This window comes from Plectrocnemia conspersa, unplaced genomic scaffold, assembly GCF_051122295.1.
Source record: "Plectrocnemia conspersa isolate PC_06_02 unplaced genomic scaffold, ASM5112229v1 ptg000010l, whole genome shotgun sequence".
NCBI classification, from domain to species: domain Eukaryota; kingdom Metazoa; phylum Arthropoda; class Insecta; order Trichoptera; family Polycentropodidae; genus Plectrocnemia; species Plectrocnemia conspersa.
The window spans coordinates 26,283,126-26,300,836 of record NW_028277174.1 but is presented as its reverse complement, the minus strand read 5'-3'; the positions used below and the strand labels follow the sequence as shown (position 1 = coordinate 26,300,836).

Sequence of the window (17,711 nt, the reverse complement as noted above, 5' to 3'; positions counted from 1 at the left end):
TAAGGGTTCTAACCCTAAGGAGTGAGATTTCGCAGCCAGAAAAAAGCCGTTAAAAACTAGTAATAATTTATTGTAAAATATTACATGTATTACGACAAACTATGGTGGGTGAATATCATTTTTCTACGAGCAGTGGTGGAAAAGTTGGCGGAGGGATGATGTCCAGTGGATGGTCCTCAGAGGTCTTATAGTTGTGGCAGCGACATTGCAGTGGAGGTTCGTTCCTCTCTGCTGCCGCGATCGAATAGTTTCTCCGTCTCGGGTCTCATATTAAATATTAAAAATGTTTTTTTGTCAAAAATGTTTACTCGACCAACGAAATATGTCCACGCCTTTTGCTTGACGGACATATTTAAAGGTCGAATTATACAACGGGCTGAATGTTAACGGTACTTTTTGTCGTCCGATGGCGTATTTTTTCCGCAACAAAGAAATATATTTTCTTTGCATCGGAGGGTGATTTATTTGTTCCCTTTTTTACTGGACATAACGAGGGCTATTGTGGTGGTTCATTCAGTTACAGTATTTTATCACGTTCATCTTTATATTTGTCGCGGTTACGGTGATTTAGTGCACGAGTTTAAAGAAAAACCCTCACAATATATCATTAATAACGTTTTAAATTCAAAGCATCAAATTAAAATATTTTACTCACTGATGTTTGATTAGAAAAAACGAGATTTGGATGAAAAACGCGATGAAAATTTATAATATGACAGTGCTACGTTGTATTTAATAGAACATACGATTTAATTAAATCAACGTTGAAGTTAAATTAATTAGTTACTAAACAGTATACGGCAATTGATGGGGAGTTTCCCGTCATACCGTTAAACTCTAAAATAATATTTGGGGGATGACTTTCCATACTCTTTCTGATCCCTCTTCACTCTTTTAAATAATACCGCTGTCTAACCGTCTCGTATAATTTTACACAAAATGGAATAAAATCATTTACTTTTATACAATATACGTAATGTTATAATATTCTGTATTCCATTTTATAAAATTACTTTACCGAGGGATCGATTGGCCAGATAGCATCGATTCACATAACGACAGAATAATACCAATTTCCCTAATGATCCAAATAATAACACGCCAATCACACGAAATCTGCATGTACATATATGCTAAATGTGGCCTCCCTCTCGCCAAATCAGTGTGGATTGAACAAGGGCGCCTCTTCATCCCGCCTCGGAAATTACAGCCGTCGTATTGAGTGAAAGTAAACACGTCTGCGTGTAGGCGAGCAAGGGGCGAAAATTTCGCGATAATAATAAAAAGGGCGTTCACTTACCCTACTCGTTCGTGCAATGGCAGTCAATCGTTGCTGGTGTAGTCAGTATACCGCGCAACACCGACGGGTGCGCTCTTTGCGCGCAAAAAGTCCGTAGAAAGGCTGTTTGACAGCGCGTGTTTAGAGAAAATCGTTGTACCTTGGCGTAGTTCCGCGAACGTGTCAAATCAGCCCCGTGTTACGTGATCGAGATGTGGTCAACCCCTAATTTAGACGGTGTCATCAAATACCCTACGACAAGAACACGTGGCTTTTTGTGGAAAATTTATTTCTCCTTCACGTTATACCACAAGTTTCAGTCTTGCTAAATACAAATTCCGATAAGTCAATTATATTGAATTGCAATTTTGTCCCTTACCCGACTCACCATAATGCGATTATGTTATCAATACTACGTATTTTAATGTGTACGTATTCCAGCAACACAACAGAAACATGTATATATGAGCCCATAGTTATGAAAGTGGATTAAGTCATGTTTCTTTCCTTTCGAGATATTTAAAAATTGGGTTTGAATTGATTAAAAAATATTTTTATATTACGCAACATAATGTTTTCAAATTTATATAATCTGCTAGTTTTATAATTTATTTAGATATATAAATGTTGCATGTAGCTTATAAGGAGACATACAAATTTAAGGTTGAAATGATTTGGACCTTTTTTTTTCATTTAAAATATTTTTTTATTAAGCCATGTTAATTAGCATTTTTAATAATGCTTGAAATATTTAATTATAACATTTTTTATTCTCTAGAAGTAGGATTTTAAGATTTTTTAAATATTCATGGTAAATTAGTGGAATATAATATAGCAAATCTGTCATATCTTTGAATTTTTCTTCTGTTATTGATTGCTGGTAGAGTACAATGGAAATAGGGAAATACTTTCGTATAATTTTGGTCTTCCTCTTTTGGATGAAAGGTCTAAAATATGGAAGTCTTAAAACATATTATATGGGGCATTTAAAAAAAACGCATCCATTGTATTTTTAGCCAAGAGACAAGAGAGGTATTTTTGGTTCTTCTTGATATTGATTCTTCTTCTTCATTTTTTCAACCAAAAATGACTTCTTTTTACTACATTATCCTATTAACTCAATGTTCAGGAATGTATAAGTTATTCGTTTTTTTAGTCTCGTTTCTATTAAGCCGAAATCACGATCATTTGGCAAAAATGTCTCGATATTACAAATTTGTGATGTTAATATTATTATTAGAAGATTGAACTATTTCAACCATGCTAGTGCCATTTTTGAACAAACATTGCTGTAAGCTATTACGTGTTTTTGGGTAGTCACATTTTCACAATGACGATTTCTAGTCTTATAGTCTCATTCCATACATATATTTTAACCACATTATTGTGAAAATTATGGCAACCTAAGTTGTATACATACATATTTCGCTTATAATAAGCAACCGAAACGTAAAGTTTGGGATACGGGAGCGCTTTTTCTAAATCAAATGAAAATCCATAATATTCTTCAGGATTTTCTTTTGCTTTCATTTTCTTGCTTGTTCGTCGTTTTTTAAATGTAAATCATGTATTCGTGTAAGATTTTTTTCAAATTTCTCTTCATCATTGAGAATGAAAGCTTAAGTTGAACTCAGTATTAAATACTTTTCTGTAATTCCTCTTATTAACGTATGATTCATTATTTTCCCTACATTTCACTACATAAAGGCCATACATTTTTTAATATCTAAATTAGAGCTTAAATATTTTCGACCTGGAGTGAGATGAGATTTGGTCTAGTGGCTTTCATTTGCTGGGAAACCTTAAATGTGTTTTTTTATAACAGTAATTTTATCCTAGATGATCCAGACATTTCCCGCGACCATCTATTCTACCTGTTTCGGTATTCAGTGCTTGAGATAAGCGTCCAACAGAAATGTTGAAAGTATCTAAAAAAAATCTTACAAGCAACAACTTTTGAATTTAGTGTTTAAAAAATATTCGACGCTCGCATCGGTCTTTCACCAGTTCTGGGACGTCTTTGTTTTATCATATGTCTATGGACTGTATATTTTACACAATGTTATAAAATTGTTCGCATCCTATATTTCAGCTGAAAATACATAAAATATACTTTTTCGATCACATGCCACATATTAACTGTAGGTAGTTTCTAAGAAGTTAATTAAAACAGTGGAGTTTTATATTTTTTTATTAGAATCCATATTTCTCATAATTAAAATGATATTTATGTAGTACTTGACATTATAAGGAAAAAACAATATCGCATTAGATAAAAATTATTTGATCTCAAAGATATAAAATCAACATCATTAAGCTGACATATTTTTTTCTATCCAAGCGAACTTACCGGTCCGAACGCGACGGGTTTACCACTTCGTTACGTGCGCACTTTTCTAATCTAGATTTCTTCCAGTTGTTGTTTTTTTTCTATGTATTAGACATATTATGGTCAAGAAAATGACTCCGTGTGTCGCCGCATACGGCTTTGTGTCGGATCTAAAGCACACCGCGTCGGTAATTGGCTCGATTGGCTCCCTACTAATCGCTTTGCCTTTGCCCTCCTCTCATCCCTTATGGCTCCAGTAGAGCGAGCGGCTTCGACCTCGTTTCGCAGCTATTTTCGCCGCGCTCTCCTCTCATTGTGTCACGAACATGCGTTGTGAACATGCCGGAAGCCCTGGCTCTGTTGCAAATGCCATGCTCGCACGGAGGAGTGGAAGGAGGAGGAGGACGCAGCAAGAACGGCCTCAAGCCCGGAGGGAACCGGGAATGCGGTTGCCTGCTGCACCTGCTCCTACTACAGGTGAATTAGTGACGATCGATCGAAAAATAATAAGTGTTTTTCCTATTCTATCGAAAAAAATACACGAAAATGTCTGTTCACGGTGAAAAACACGCGTTTAGAAAATCGTGTCGAGAATGCGCGATTGCGCGCTTGAATAATTTTTTGCACCCTTAGTTGTTGTCGTAGGGGGAAGTTTACGGTGTTTGCATGATCGGTTCGGATTTTACCTTTAATTTTTCTTTATTTTATACATTAAAGGATCCAAAAATCATATTTCATAAATTATTTATAATATTAAGCGTTTTCTAAAAATGTATTATATTATAACTAAGGATCGGATAGCAGATTATTTTTCTTAGAACACAGATGTTTTCCGAGAAAAAGTACCTCTTGCTAGAATTCCATCGTTAGCACTATTACTCGTATTTGAGTGGGCACAGTTTTTGTTAAAAAAAAATCATCTCAAAAAGCGTTTGATAACATATTACACATATAGTTTTTTAAACTATCAATATACAAGTGTAAACATCCAATGGTAGTTTAAGTCACAAATAATGTAATAAACTCATCTTTTGTCACTCAATCAATACCCAAAACTTTTTTTTAAACAAAAAAGGTGCCGAAATTTCTTGTCAAGTTTTTTCTAAAGAAAATTTAAATGAAATTTAAAGCAGCCTTTTCTACGCCACGAAGCGCAAATTATCATATTTTTTTATTTACTTTAGACATGTCAAATCTAAAGTTAAACGAACAAATACAAATATACAACTAAAGAGTAAATGTAAAATACAATTTCGAATTAAAGTTTATAGTGATTTCCAAAGTTTTGTCCAATTCTTGTCTGACAAATCTTCTCGATTCATTTTTTTAGTGTTTGGTGTCTATGGCCGAATAAAATCTGAGAAACCACAAATCAACATATTTTGAAGGATCGAAAAGTGGCAAAGGTGGTCCGACGAGTTTGATGAACAAAAGTGCCAAAACTGTTTTGGTCTTGAACGAAGCTCTTATTGTTGTAATAATTTGATTAATTTGCGATAACCTAAGTTCACGTCCACTTGAAAAAAAGGGAATAGAATTCAGAGCATATATGTACATATCAAAAGCAATATTTTTTCATGATCTCTTTTCGAGAATTCGCGAAATGTTCCTAAATTCAATCTTTCCAAATGTCAACTGAACATCAATATCTTCAGGCCAATATTTTTAGTCAAGTACGCGAGCCCGAAGTGCAAACCCATTTTTTTTTTATCTAACATCCTTTTTTAAAGTGACTCTTTCAACGGAATAAAATGCTTTAATACTAAAACCTGATTTTAAATTTATTTATTTAAATAACAGATTACCCTAATGCGTCACGATGGTCGAAAACAAAATAATAAAAATATTACTTCGCGTCCATCTGAATACGCTTTTATTTTTTTTAACAATATTTTAATGCCGAATTTGAATATTATTGTATAATCAAATGTTGTTATAAAATAGCAATTACTGTATTTTTAAATGTTCGACGACGGTGTGGTCTTAATACGAGGTTATTATAAAAGAGAAAACTCTCGTAGCGAGGTCGAGGTGATGATGACCCCGACATAAGAGTCGAAACGTCAAGTGCTCTCACTGCTCTTCGTTTAAAAGTATTGCTTGAACATGCATACCTATTTATTAAATTTTTATTTCTTCTCTTTATTACAATGCAAATAATTTATGTAATACATTGCGTTTCGCGCTTAACGCTCCTAATCTCACGCACTTCGCATTCATGAGATACACAAATATTAAATATATTATTTGTCTTTTTATTTTATTCTCTATGAGCTGAAAATAGCTCATTCTTAGAAAATTTCAATACTATTCCAGATATGTACGACCTACCTTGATTTTATTTTGTGAAATTAGGAAAATCTAGGTAATCCTATTCTGTGATGATCGATCGGAATTATAATTATATAATAATCACTAATTCCGAACCCCCAGACACGATAGCAATTTAATACATACGAACCCAGGTCTTTCAGGTTAATAATCTGAGACTTATACCACTTATCTATCGTGTTGGTCAAGTTAAACAATTTAAAAACCAAAAGTACACATTTTTTATTTGTTCAACTTTATTATTATTATTTACCTGACATCAAGCAAATGTCATGACTTTAATACGTTTCTCATTAGTAGCTTGAACTAATGAAAGAACAGGCTTTTTATAAGCGAAATCATTGTAGGTACTTTCCGATGATAATAAAGTATAACAACACTGAACGTGACTAGGATTCTCAGTAGAATATTCGATTATTCGAATTGTCCGATTTTCAACGTAAAATATTGGTTTTTACTGGTTAAAAAATCAATAAATAAAAAAATAAAAAAATATTTTTATAAAAATCTTAATTCATCGTTCCTCGAGCAAAATAAATGGAACCCTTGCGACTAAACCCAGAACGTGGATATTTTATGACTCTTTTTATACATTTTTTCTTGTAGACTTCTCCGAAGGTCGCCTATGCACATAATCGCATTGCTCGGTCAACTTACACATGTTGTTTTGTCGGAGAAAAATATTTACAGTAAACATGTATAGTGTGAATTGAAAAAAATTTAAAACATAATTTAAGGACATAAACAATCATTTGCAGTCTAATCTCGGTGTTGCTTGGGCCATTCGAATTTTTTTTTACGCGTTTGTTAGTTGAGAGTTTTTTACTGCAGAGCCGCTCTTAACAATCCACCTCGCGTAATCGGCGTTGTTAAGTTCTCTTAGATATTTCGATTCCTTCCTCATTTAAAATAGCTGTTACACCGTTATTTGTGACCCGCCTGTTTCGCAATGCAATAGAAACAATTTTCTGTCCGTTTTCGTCCACATTTATGTTGTTGTGACGTATTGGGTTGCTCTCTAAATACTGACAGTTTTTTTATTCTCATCACTAATTGATGAGACACGTTGAATTTTTTTTTTTGGTTATTTGCAAAATATCAAAATATGTGAAATGTTGGAGTGGTCCAATTATTTTGTCACACCAATATATTATATAAATGTTATAGTAATATTTTTCTTAATTTACATATTCTAACCATTCGATATTTATTCTATTTCTGAATAATGTAAATATGACTAGCTTGTTAATAAAATTCTGACCGAGATTTGATTTTTATTTTGACCCAAATCTGATTTAATTTGTTGCCTAAGATAATGCCCTTTTTATGCTACAATGTTTACCCGAGTCACTTGTCGAATATGTGTAGAATTTTTCACACCCCTCACTTGATCTACATATATTTATTCAAGTCGAAGCGAAAGCTTAACCCAATATCTTCCAGACAACAACTCTGGAATATTTTTTTAATCCACACCCACCTCGCGTCCGCCCTCGTGTGCATAATATATATTTTCAATAATCGTTCGATTCGTCCCTTTCGTCCGTGGCAGGAATAAAAAGACCATCCCTTCGGGCGCAGCCCGAATTGCCCCACGCCCCTGGGATTTCGCGGCCTCTCTTTGTTTTCTCTTTTTTGCGCTACCAAAAATGATATAATCACATGCCCACAACAATATCTTGAAGGCGAAAAGATATGTTCTCTCTGAAAAGCACAAAGGGATCGTTCACCCGCAAGGGGGTTCTTTAATTGAATGGCGCTGCGCCGAAACGATAACGATCGCCATTATAATTATTTAATATATAAATATCTTTTTAAATTTTAACATATATAACACACAGATCGAACTGTTGCATTGACGCTAATAAACACATCCTCTGAGGTATAATCCCACAGCCAGTTGAAACTATTACTCAAAAGCTCCCGGATGTCCGGTTGAGTTCCTGTTTTTGAAGAAGCGACGAGGGTATTCAGCTATACGCTATAACATTATAACAAGTACCAGTTCATTTTATTTTCTAACGCCACCATTATTCATTCTGACTCGCTAATAACACAGTCCGAAAAACAATCCGAAGGGCGGCTCAAAAATACGATAGTTATACACCCGAGTCAGAAGTGATAACAGTAATTTACGGTATGGCAAAACGTATGTGTTCCTGCCGCCACGTAACAAGCTCGTCTCTCTTTTCTCTGAGATTAAACGTTAGCATTATGGATGTCCTTTGCGCGGCGTAATATTAACGTGTCCGTTTTTCTTTCCCTTTTCAGGAATTCGCCACGCTCACTAAGGAGTTGAACATCGTGCGAGAAAAACTGGTGGAGCGAGACGAGGAGATCTCCGAGCTGAAAGCCGAGAGGAACAACACAAGGGTGAGTACACCTATCTTTCTATATATATACACACAAAAGTATTTTACTCCTCCATCTCGCGGAACCCTTTCATGTGTCCTTCGTCCCAGTGCGTGTCGTAAATCAAACGAAACGAATGTCCGGCTGTCGCGCCTAAAATAAAATTCGTTTTCCTTCAGCGAAAACAACTAATACACACTTTTTGCGGTAGGATCTGCACAACTAGTTTTTCTCGATTCAATTGAGTTTTTAATTCGATGTTGGAGGAATCCATCCTTATGTCTATTTTATTAAAAAAAACTCATATAGTGGTGCAGTAGTGTGAAAATATGAAAATTAAAGCGTACAAACAATTTATTTATCAAAATTATTCCATGAATAATTCAAACAGAAAGGGTCTCGACTCCTATCTCCTACTCTAGGCCCTTTGCATATACTATACGTTCACATATTTGGCGACTAGTCCGACGGGCGAATACATTTTTTCGCAATTACAATATTATATGGAATAGTAAATTGTTCGCGAAGTGTTTTTCGAAAACTTTAATAAATAATAGAAAAGAAGCGTTTTCCTTAACAAAAATGTCACCAATGGTAGAAGTTTGAATAGTTTAAGCGTGTAGCATTTTTATGAGCGACTTTAGTTTTTAAGTTATGCACTTTCTTTTTTGTCAGATAAATAACTTAAATATTTGACACTTATCACTTGGTTTTGATTGATGGTGAAAGTTCAAAACAAATATAATCCTCCACATCCATATTTTGGAAGATACATAAATAATTATAATTATAATGATTTATTGCGCACTTGTAAATTTCCTTTCGTTTGTATTTTTTGCATTTGGTTTTTACATATTTTATCATAATATCATAATATATTATATTCAAAACAATCAAGTTATAAAAAAATATCCGAAATATATTACAAAAACAATTTCAATCCCTTAAATCAGTGGTTCTTAACATTTTTGAAATCAGGGTGCACTTTTAATTATAAGAAAAATTCGCGTAGCATCAAAGTCAAAGGGTAAGAAAAAAGCAAAATATACAAATTAAACAGATTACATATCAGTTTCAAAAAATATATGTATAATATATAAATACAGTAGACCCCCAATAACACTGTAAATTAGGAACGTGATATTTGGGTGCGTGTAGTTGTGAGACTAAAAAATACTCATACAATTTTTTGCAGTTGCGTGTGTGGTGAGATATCCTCCCTTTGGCTCGCTCATACATAAAGTAACGGGCACCCAAATAGCACGTCCCTAATTTACCGTGTTATTGGGGGGTTCTATTGTATTTGTAAAAACTCGTGCAACTAAAAATACTCGAATTAAATTTATTTGAGTTGAAAATCAAATAATGTGATACCTGAACATGTCGGTTTATGCATATTTTAGCGATATTAGGTTTGATCTACTTTCAATTATTTGTTTAAATTGAAAGCGTTTCTTAGATTTTATATTTGCTATTGTCGAAAAACGGAGCTTACAAAAATATGTAGTTGAAAACTGTAAAAATATTTTCAATGCCCTTAAGGGCTGAGTCTTAGGCAAAAATCCAAAATTCCTTCAAAGTTCTTTTAGAGAATTTTATTTCTAGAGTATGATCCGTTGACAATGTAATTGTTCTTCTTCTTGGTACGAAAATTCACAACTCAATGTATCAATCGTGGCAAAGTTATTTCGTATCTAGTCATAATTTTCTATATTTGACGAAGGAAAGTAGTATTTAATATTTTCTTCCAATAAAGTAAAATGTTCAGTCATAGCGGAAATAATTTCCTCAGCAGTGTTATCATTTAGGGAAGGAAACATAAATCTACTCTTATTTTTTTCTAATATGCGTTACTTTATCAGTGGATGTCAATGTTTTTACTTTTTTTCCTTGGCGCTATTTAAGTAATCAAACATATCAGCTAAATATGTCATTTTAACACACCAAATATAGTTTTGAAGATGTTGTACAAAATCAGGTATACCTTAATTTTGAAAAAACCTTAACAACACATTCTTAAGTTCTAAGAATCAGCATAACACTTTTCTCTTGAATAACCACCTCACTTGAGTGTGCAAAAGCAAACATACTTTGCTTCTATAGATATGTAAAGTTTTTTAAAAACATGTGTTATTATAGGTCTCGTTTTTATGTAGCTTTTTACAACTATTTACAACTTTGTCTAGTACAGATTTTAATACTGCTGGTATGTTTTTGACATTAAAGATTATCTGTGCAAAAATCAGTGAGTAGATATAATATTAAAGAGCTTTTCTTGGCAATGGTCACAAATTCTTTCAATGAGTACCATTGATGGGGCACCGTCCGTACAAATTTCCACACAACTCCCGTGATATTTTAAATTGTTCTAAATATGATGAAATAGCATCAAATATATCTTGTCCTGTTGTACAGTGGTGTAGTGTTAAATTAAATAGTGCTAAAACGCTAATTTTTTATCCCCCTTCCATTTATGCATGTATATATTAGAGGTACCGGAATGATCCATTATTTTTTTAAACAAATTTAAAAAAATCATTTTCTTTTACAATTTATTCCAAAATATAATTACCCTTATTTTCTATAACTTTATCTCAACTTTCTGTCATTTTTTCAATCACTTTTTGTGGATTATTACCAACTTCGTTTTAGCGCGCCCCTCAATCTTGCGCCTGGTGTAATCTGCCCCCCCCTTCCCCTTTGCTACTGCTCTGCATTACATTCTATTGGCAGTGCATTCCGTTTGTATTTGAGAGTGGTCCTAATCCGCCCGAATAGGCGACCGGCACATGCGCTTATATAATATCGGCGTGACAAATAAACTTGTTTTACAAGTAGCAATTATTTTTATTATGCTTTTGATAAAGTAATTGCGACAAATTTAGTCTCACGCTTAAGTCGTGGTCCTGGCAGATCTGAGAATCAAAGTTGTGAAAATCTAGTGACTATGGAGATATTCAAGACACTCATTGGAGAATCGTCATATTGCAATAATTCACCTGCTCACGTTGTTTTGGTTTTTGAGATCTGTATCTAGTGATAGCATGGTGCTCCAAAATTATCTCGTTTGTTCTTGAAAGGAGTCAGCAAATTATATCTGCAGAGATTGAGTGCCAAATTCATTCGGTTTTGTTGAGCCGGTATAGAGCCATTACTTACTCTCGCTATTTTGGTTTCCAGCTGGTATTACTGCACCCAGATTTTATCTCCAGTAACAATTCTTTCTATATAGCTATCATATTTTGCTTCAAGAGAAACATTATTATGTTGTATTGAATGAATTATAAAGTCAGCTGCTTTCGTCTTGTACTTTCTGTAACTACAAAATATTATGGACGTTGTGGTGTGCTGATGGCTTAAACTGCTGCAACTTACTCTCATGTTTCTACACGATTTTCTTAGTCTACTCGTATTAATGCATTACTATACTGTAAATTTTAATGCGATTCACCCTTCACCACTCAAAGCGGTGGCTATTTTAAGCTACTAGTGTACAATAAAGCTGGGACGTCATTTGGGAGAGGAGGGGGGCAGGTAGGGGTCATTTAATGAAATCGAAATATTAAAAAAATAGCACTGACTGGCGAACTTTTGTCCCCCCTCCTCCCCTTCCTGAAAAAAGCTGAAATGACGTCCCTGATTCTAAACTAAAATTTCTCGGATCCCTCAAAGAAAATCTAAAAAAACAGCCACAGAAAATATTGTTTAAAATGTAATTTTAATGAAATTATTGAAATACGTTTTCACCGGTAGATTTATATTTCTTCTAGCGAAAATATAATTTAACTGATATGTGTTAGTAAAATTATATGCTGCTCTAAAATGTCTGAAACGCAATTTGCCTTGAAATAAAATCGTGCCTTCACCATCACAGTGGAAATGCTCAGTTATCGGACATTCATATTAAGACTTTTTATAACAATGTAACGACTTGCAATAAGTAAGAATCGAATGAAGCACATCTAAACCGAATTTTGACCAATAGGAGAGCGCAAAAAATAATTATCACTTCTCAGAAGTCAAAAATTCACGTCAAAAACAATATAATCGTGTTGGCGCCGTAGCAGTAGGAACTCTCGGTAACGAGCGTTCCCACTGCAATGGCGACGGCAAGTCGTTACATTGTTATAAAAAGTCTTAATATGAATGCTCGATAACTGAGCATTTCCACTGTGACGGTGAAGGCACAATTTTATTTCCTTTTGACGTGTATTCTAAATAGGAACACCCCTGAATTTAGCCTGAAAAATGCATGTCATTTAATGAAATGTAAATATTAAAAATACAACCACTGAATTTAAAGGTTTTCATTTGACTCACCTTCGTACATATTTAAAAATTTCAATTAAATAAACAAAATATATAACGCCATATAGTATGTATTCTCCATTTATTAATATTTTCTGTTTTTCAATTCACAGCTACTTTTAGAACATTTAGAATGTCTGGTATCAAGACACGAGCGATCCCTGCGCATGACCGTTATAAAACGACAAACGGCACAACAGTCAGGCGTATCTTCCGAAGTCGAAGTACTGAAAGCCTTAAAAAGCTTATTCGAACATCACAAGGCACTAGACGAAAAAGTATGTATCGACACTTACAAATCAATTATGTTTATACAATAGAATCTTTATTTAATTATAACTATATTTTTTTAGGTAAGAGAACGGTTGCGGGTAGCGCTGGAGAGGAACACGGCACTTGAAGAAGAGTTAGCTCACTCTAGAGATGAAGTGAGTTTGAAACATTCCCTTGATCTCAAATTGATTTAATGTGTGTTTGCAAATAATTCAATTTTAATTAGTTACAGAACTACAAATCAGGGGGACTTGTGCCAAATAGTCAAGAAGGAACCGAAGGAGGACTCTCGCCGCGGCCTAAAGAAAACGGACAACCGGGCAGCGGAAGCTCTCCGTCCGGCGGAGATCCCAACGGCGAACATCATGCCGCTACCAAGGTATTACTAATTGTTTATACAACTATCGTATTTTAATAAACACATATACAGATTGACACAAAATACATATAAATATTTGTAAACTACATAATATTATTTTATATGTACATATATTATATATCTCATATAAATGTTAATAAATATATCTTTAGTTGATCTAAATAAAATACTGCATAAATATAACGAGGTTATAAAAGTGTGACTCTTGATTGGTGATTTTACTTTAATTTTTACAAACAGCATGCCTTTAATATAAAATATTACAAATTTCATTTTTTCAATATTTATAACTATTACAATTGAGTGCATTTTAAAGTTCAACTAAATTATTCAAAATACGCATACAATTGTATTAGTTGAAAATGGTTTAAGTTGTATCATTAATATATTCCATACAGATTTTTGTTTTACTTTTCTATTACATACATTTATATTATATACTTTACAGAACATACAGAATAAAATGAATGCAATATTTAGAATTTTTATATAATAGTCAATAAACGACAATAGCATGTTATTTGTATTTAAATAAAGCTTTGTACATTCGCTCTTATTACTTATGTTTTAATATGTAGTTTTTATTATATAGTGGATATAATGAAAAAATATGTTTATATTCTTATAAATTGATTTATAATATATACACACAGACATACATATACATTTACACAAAATCACACATGCGTAGTTTAGTCATGTGGTGTGGTGGTCAAGTGCATGTTTAATTGTGTTGTGTTTTCTTTTATTTTGTTTTACTACATAGTCGGATGAGGTATTGCCATCACCCGTTAACGGAACAAGCTCGGATAAACCTGAAAAGAAGATACTTGCGCTTCAAACTACGTTAGACATCCAGGTTTGACATTCAGATTTTGCTTTAGAGGTCCACCTGGTCGTAAACGATACTACGATATCATAACCTGTGTCTTTCGAGATCATTGTCCATTTAGCCGGCCTGAAAATCATTTGATTGTGTAAGATTATTTCACATCACGGTCTTACTGATGTTGAAAAGTTCGCATCCAAAAACAATATCTAATATAAATAAATAAGTTTATTATTGTATATACAGTAGACCCCCCAATAACACGGTAGATTTAAGGGACGTGCTATTCGGGTGCGTGTAGTTGGGGATCTAGAAAATACCCATACAATTTAAAATATTTAAAAATCATTCAGGATAGTAGTATTTCGGAAAAGTAAAAGAAAATTTTTTGATGAAGTTACGGAGTGCCATAAAACTCGTTTGGCATATTTGAGGAACTGGAGTGAACAAATATAAAGATTTTTTTTGGATGTTATTGGGAATAAAACTACCACACTATGAAGAAGTTCAAAAACGGCTGAGTATCTATCTGATTTAGGAATAAAATGAGTAAAAACGACCCCTTGAATAAATATTCTGTTCTAAAGCAGTATATTACAAAACAAATAGAAGATGACCAAACAAAGTGGATAATAACACCATGCAATGATAAATGAACCAATTTTTTTAATCATTGTCGAGGTAGAAGAACAAAAAATATTTTTTTTTAGCTTTTTATTAGCATTGCCTGCACATAATTCAAACACAGAAAAGTTTTTTTATCATTGAAGCACAATGAACATATAAGCGCAATAGATTTTTATTATAAAACTGTAGTAATGTCAATTGTGATTTTTTTCTATGACTTAATAAGAGATTATAAAAAATGTTCATTATAATAGCGGGGACAGTGTTGTTAAGGGTACGATCGCAGATTTTTTCGGGGGATAGTGCTAATAGGGGTAGTGTTATTCGGGGTTCTACTGTACTGGAAATTTCACGTGCAAAAATTATCTGCAATTTAGGCACAGAAGGACGTATGTACCTATATTGACTGCGAACTTTCCAAAAAACTCCTTGTAAAATTCCGACGTTTATATAATATTTATGTTACTTATATATGTAGATACATTATATTTATTATATTTATTATATTACAAGAAACACTAAACCTAATCAATCCACTATCCTTATCATTTAAAATATTATTTTTAATAATTGTTGTAGTAAAAATCGCATGGTAATTGCATGTTATCTTAACATTTTAACATAACTCAATATGACATTGATACTTTTTAAAACATGTTAATCTTTGTTCGTATTATTTAACGACATCATCAATCATCAACATGTTAGAATTCCAATGTTAATTAATAAATAATAATAATACGACTATTAGAAGTTTTTCGTCAATAAAAACATTACATACATAGTTACAAAAGTCATATTTTTAAACTGTTAGATTAGAGTTTAATATAATTCGTAATTTTAGGCCGCAGAATTGAGCTCTTGGCAACGGAGAGTATCTGAACAGAATTCAAAGATCAGCGATTTGGAAGAGAGTCTAGGTAAATCGCAAAGGGAACTGATGAAGTGTCAAGAACAGTGCAACAAGCTGCAGAGAGATCTTAGAGAGAATGTCGCTCAAAAAGGCGATCAAGAAGAAAGGATCGCGACACTCGAAAAGCGGTATCTCAATGCACAACGAGAGTCAACTTCGTTACACGATCTAAACGAAAAACTCGAACAAGAGTTGCAACATAAAGAAGCTCAGTTGAAGGTTTTGAATCGTTTTTATTTTATAGTAAATATGAATTTTATATTTATATTGATAAATATGACGTCAACAGTTGCAAGAAGAAAAAATATCTGCAATTGAAGAAAAACTCGAACTGTCTACGCAAAAACTGGCTCAGCTCTCGACCCTTCCTGAGATGGAAGAACAATTAAAGGCGAGAATGGAAGCGCTGAGTCAGGTAAAGGCAAGGCCATATTTAGCCTGTGATTATTATTAGTGTTGTTCAAATATTTTCATGAGGGTTCAAACTTTATCCAAGGCGCAGGAGAGACACGGTTCAGCTGAAGACAGAATTCAACGGTTAGAAGCGACGTTGGACGAGAAGAATGCTGAATTGATGCGGCTCAACCAAAGGCTACGCATGAACGAGGAGCACAATACGAGACTGTCGGCGACTGTTGATAAATTACTCTCAGAGTCTAACGATCGGTACATATTTGCATTTATTGTATATAATTTGAGTTGAATATTAACTATAAATATAATTTTAGGTTGCAAGTCCATTTGAAAGAACGCATGCACGCATTGGAGGAAAAGAATGCTCTAACTCAAGAGCTAGACAAGACGAGAAAGGCTGCCGAAGATTTGCAAGCTGAAAAGACGGATATCACTAAAGAATTAGCCAAGTGCCGATTGGAAATCGACGGTGTCAGAAGGCAACTGTTGCAACAAGAGATAGCTTTTAATATCCAGCAAACGGACGCTCTCACAAGATCACTTTCGCCCGGTGGTGGCGGAAGAGAGCAAAGCTTCTCGAGAAGCGCTAGTCATACAAGCTTTGATTCTCGGCATCAGAACAAGGTTACTCATTATGTGTGTTGATTTTTTGATTTTTTAACTCTACTATCGTTCTTTCCATTCTTACTTTCTTATACAACGATCAAACTCACACGTGGTCTTTGCGAATTTGTCAGATTGATGCCGTATGTCTGGGCAGAGTGGGTGGTCTAGCGGACAGTGGAGCCGAATGGGAAAAATTACAACAAGCTCATGTTCTAGCGAACGTTCAACAAGCCTTTGACGTCAGTAGTGATGCAGAGGTGTGTTTCTCATCCCATAAGACGCTCAAACTTTATTTTTGTTTTTCACCACTATTTCTATCAAATATATTTTTTATTGATATCTTTTACTTACTCACTATATTGTGTTTGACGATTTAGAACGACGACGGCGATAGTATATTCAGCGCTGTAGCTGAAGCTTTATCGCCCGGAGGCGGCAGCGGTGCCGGACACACCGATGCTGCGGCCCTCGCCTTAATGCTACAAGAGCAATTAGATGCCATAAATAACGAAATTCGTCTTATCCAAGAAGAAAAACAAACAACTGAAGCGAGAGCTGAAGAATTGGAATCCAGGGTGCGTTTATACATTGCCTATGAGTAGACTATGTATTTTCCATATTTAAAATTATATTGAGTGGCGTGTTTAACTTTTATATAATAACTAGAATCTCATTAGATTGCGTCAATTTTAATTATGGAGAATATCATAGTTTAAATACGTTGTTTTTAATTAACTGCTTTTAAGTTTCATTTAACAAAAGGGGCAGGACTTTTATTATCAGGTCGGAAGCTATGAACATATGAACCTAGTTGCTCGTGGCGGTCGAGATAGAGGGGGAGGATCGCCGCCAGGAGTGCCATCGTCTGCTCTCACGGGCAGCGCTCACACGCCCCACTCTGGAACGTCCACCCCGCAGCAGAGGCACTCGCCGTCACGGCAGGACCCTTACATGTTACACAAATACCACACTGTAAGTGTTGAATTACTCGCATAATAAAAATTATCATAGTTAATATTTACGAAAAAAATTGGGTTGGATGTGTTTTTTAAAAACTTGTTGGGTGTGTTA

The 17,711-nt window shown here is 34.0% G+C and overlaps 1 protein-coding gene across 50 annotated transcripts in view; it reads left to right on the top strand.

Annotated features, from left to right (window-relative positions):
* Nucleotides 1-17,711, top strand: part of Liprin-alpha (PTPRF interacting protein alpha) — a 244,081-nt gene that overhangs the window by 215,323 nt on the left and 11,047 nt on the right. For 2 of the 50 annotated variants that reach the window (XM_088194727.1, XM_088194703.1), the window contains exons 2-13: nt 8,211-8,312; nt 12,713-12,877; nt 12,953-13,027; nt 13,105-13,251; nt 14,018-14,110; nt 15,552-15,839; nt 15,910-16,035; nt 16,123-16,286; nt 16,349-16,670; nt 16,772-16,897; nt 17,018-17,215; nt 17,409-17,612. In XM_088194727.1, coding sequence (XP_088050853.1) covers nt 8,211-8,312; nt 12,713-12,877; nt 12,953-13,027; nt 13,105-13,251; nt 14,018-14,110; nt 15,552-15,839; nt 15,910-16,035; nt 16,123-16,286; nt 16,349-16,670; nt 16,772-16,897; nt 17,018-17,215; nt 17,409-17,612 — 2,010 coding nt within the window. Of the gene's footprint in view, nt 1-8,210; nt 8,313-12,712; nt 12,878-12,952; nt 13,028-13,098; nt 13,252-14,017; nt 14,111-15,551; nt 15,840-15,909; nt 16,036-16,116; nt 16,287-16,348; nt 16,671-16,771; nt 16,898-17,017; nt 17,216-17,402; nt 17,613-17,711 lie in introns of all 50 variants that reach the window. The other 48 variants (XM_088194735.1, XM_088194709.1, XM_088194728.1 and 45 more) reach the window with 40 other exon arrangements.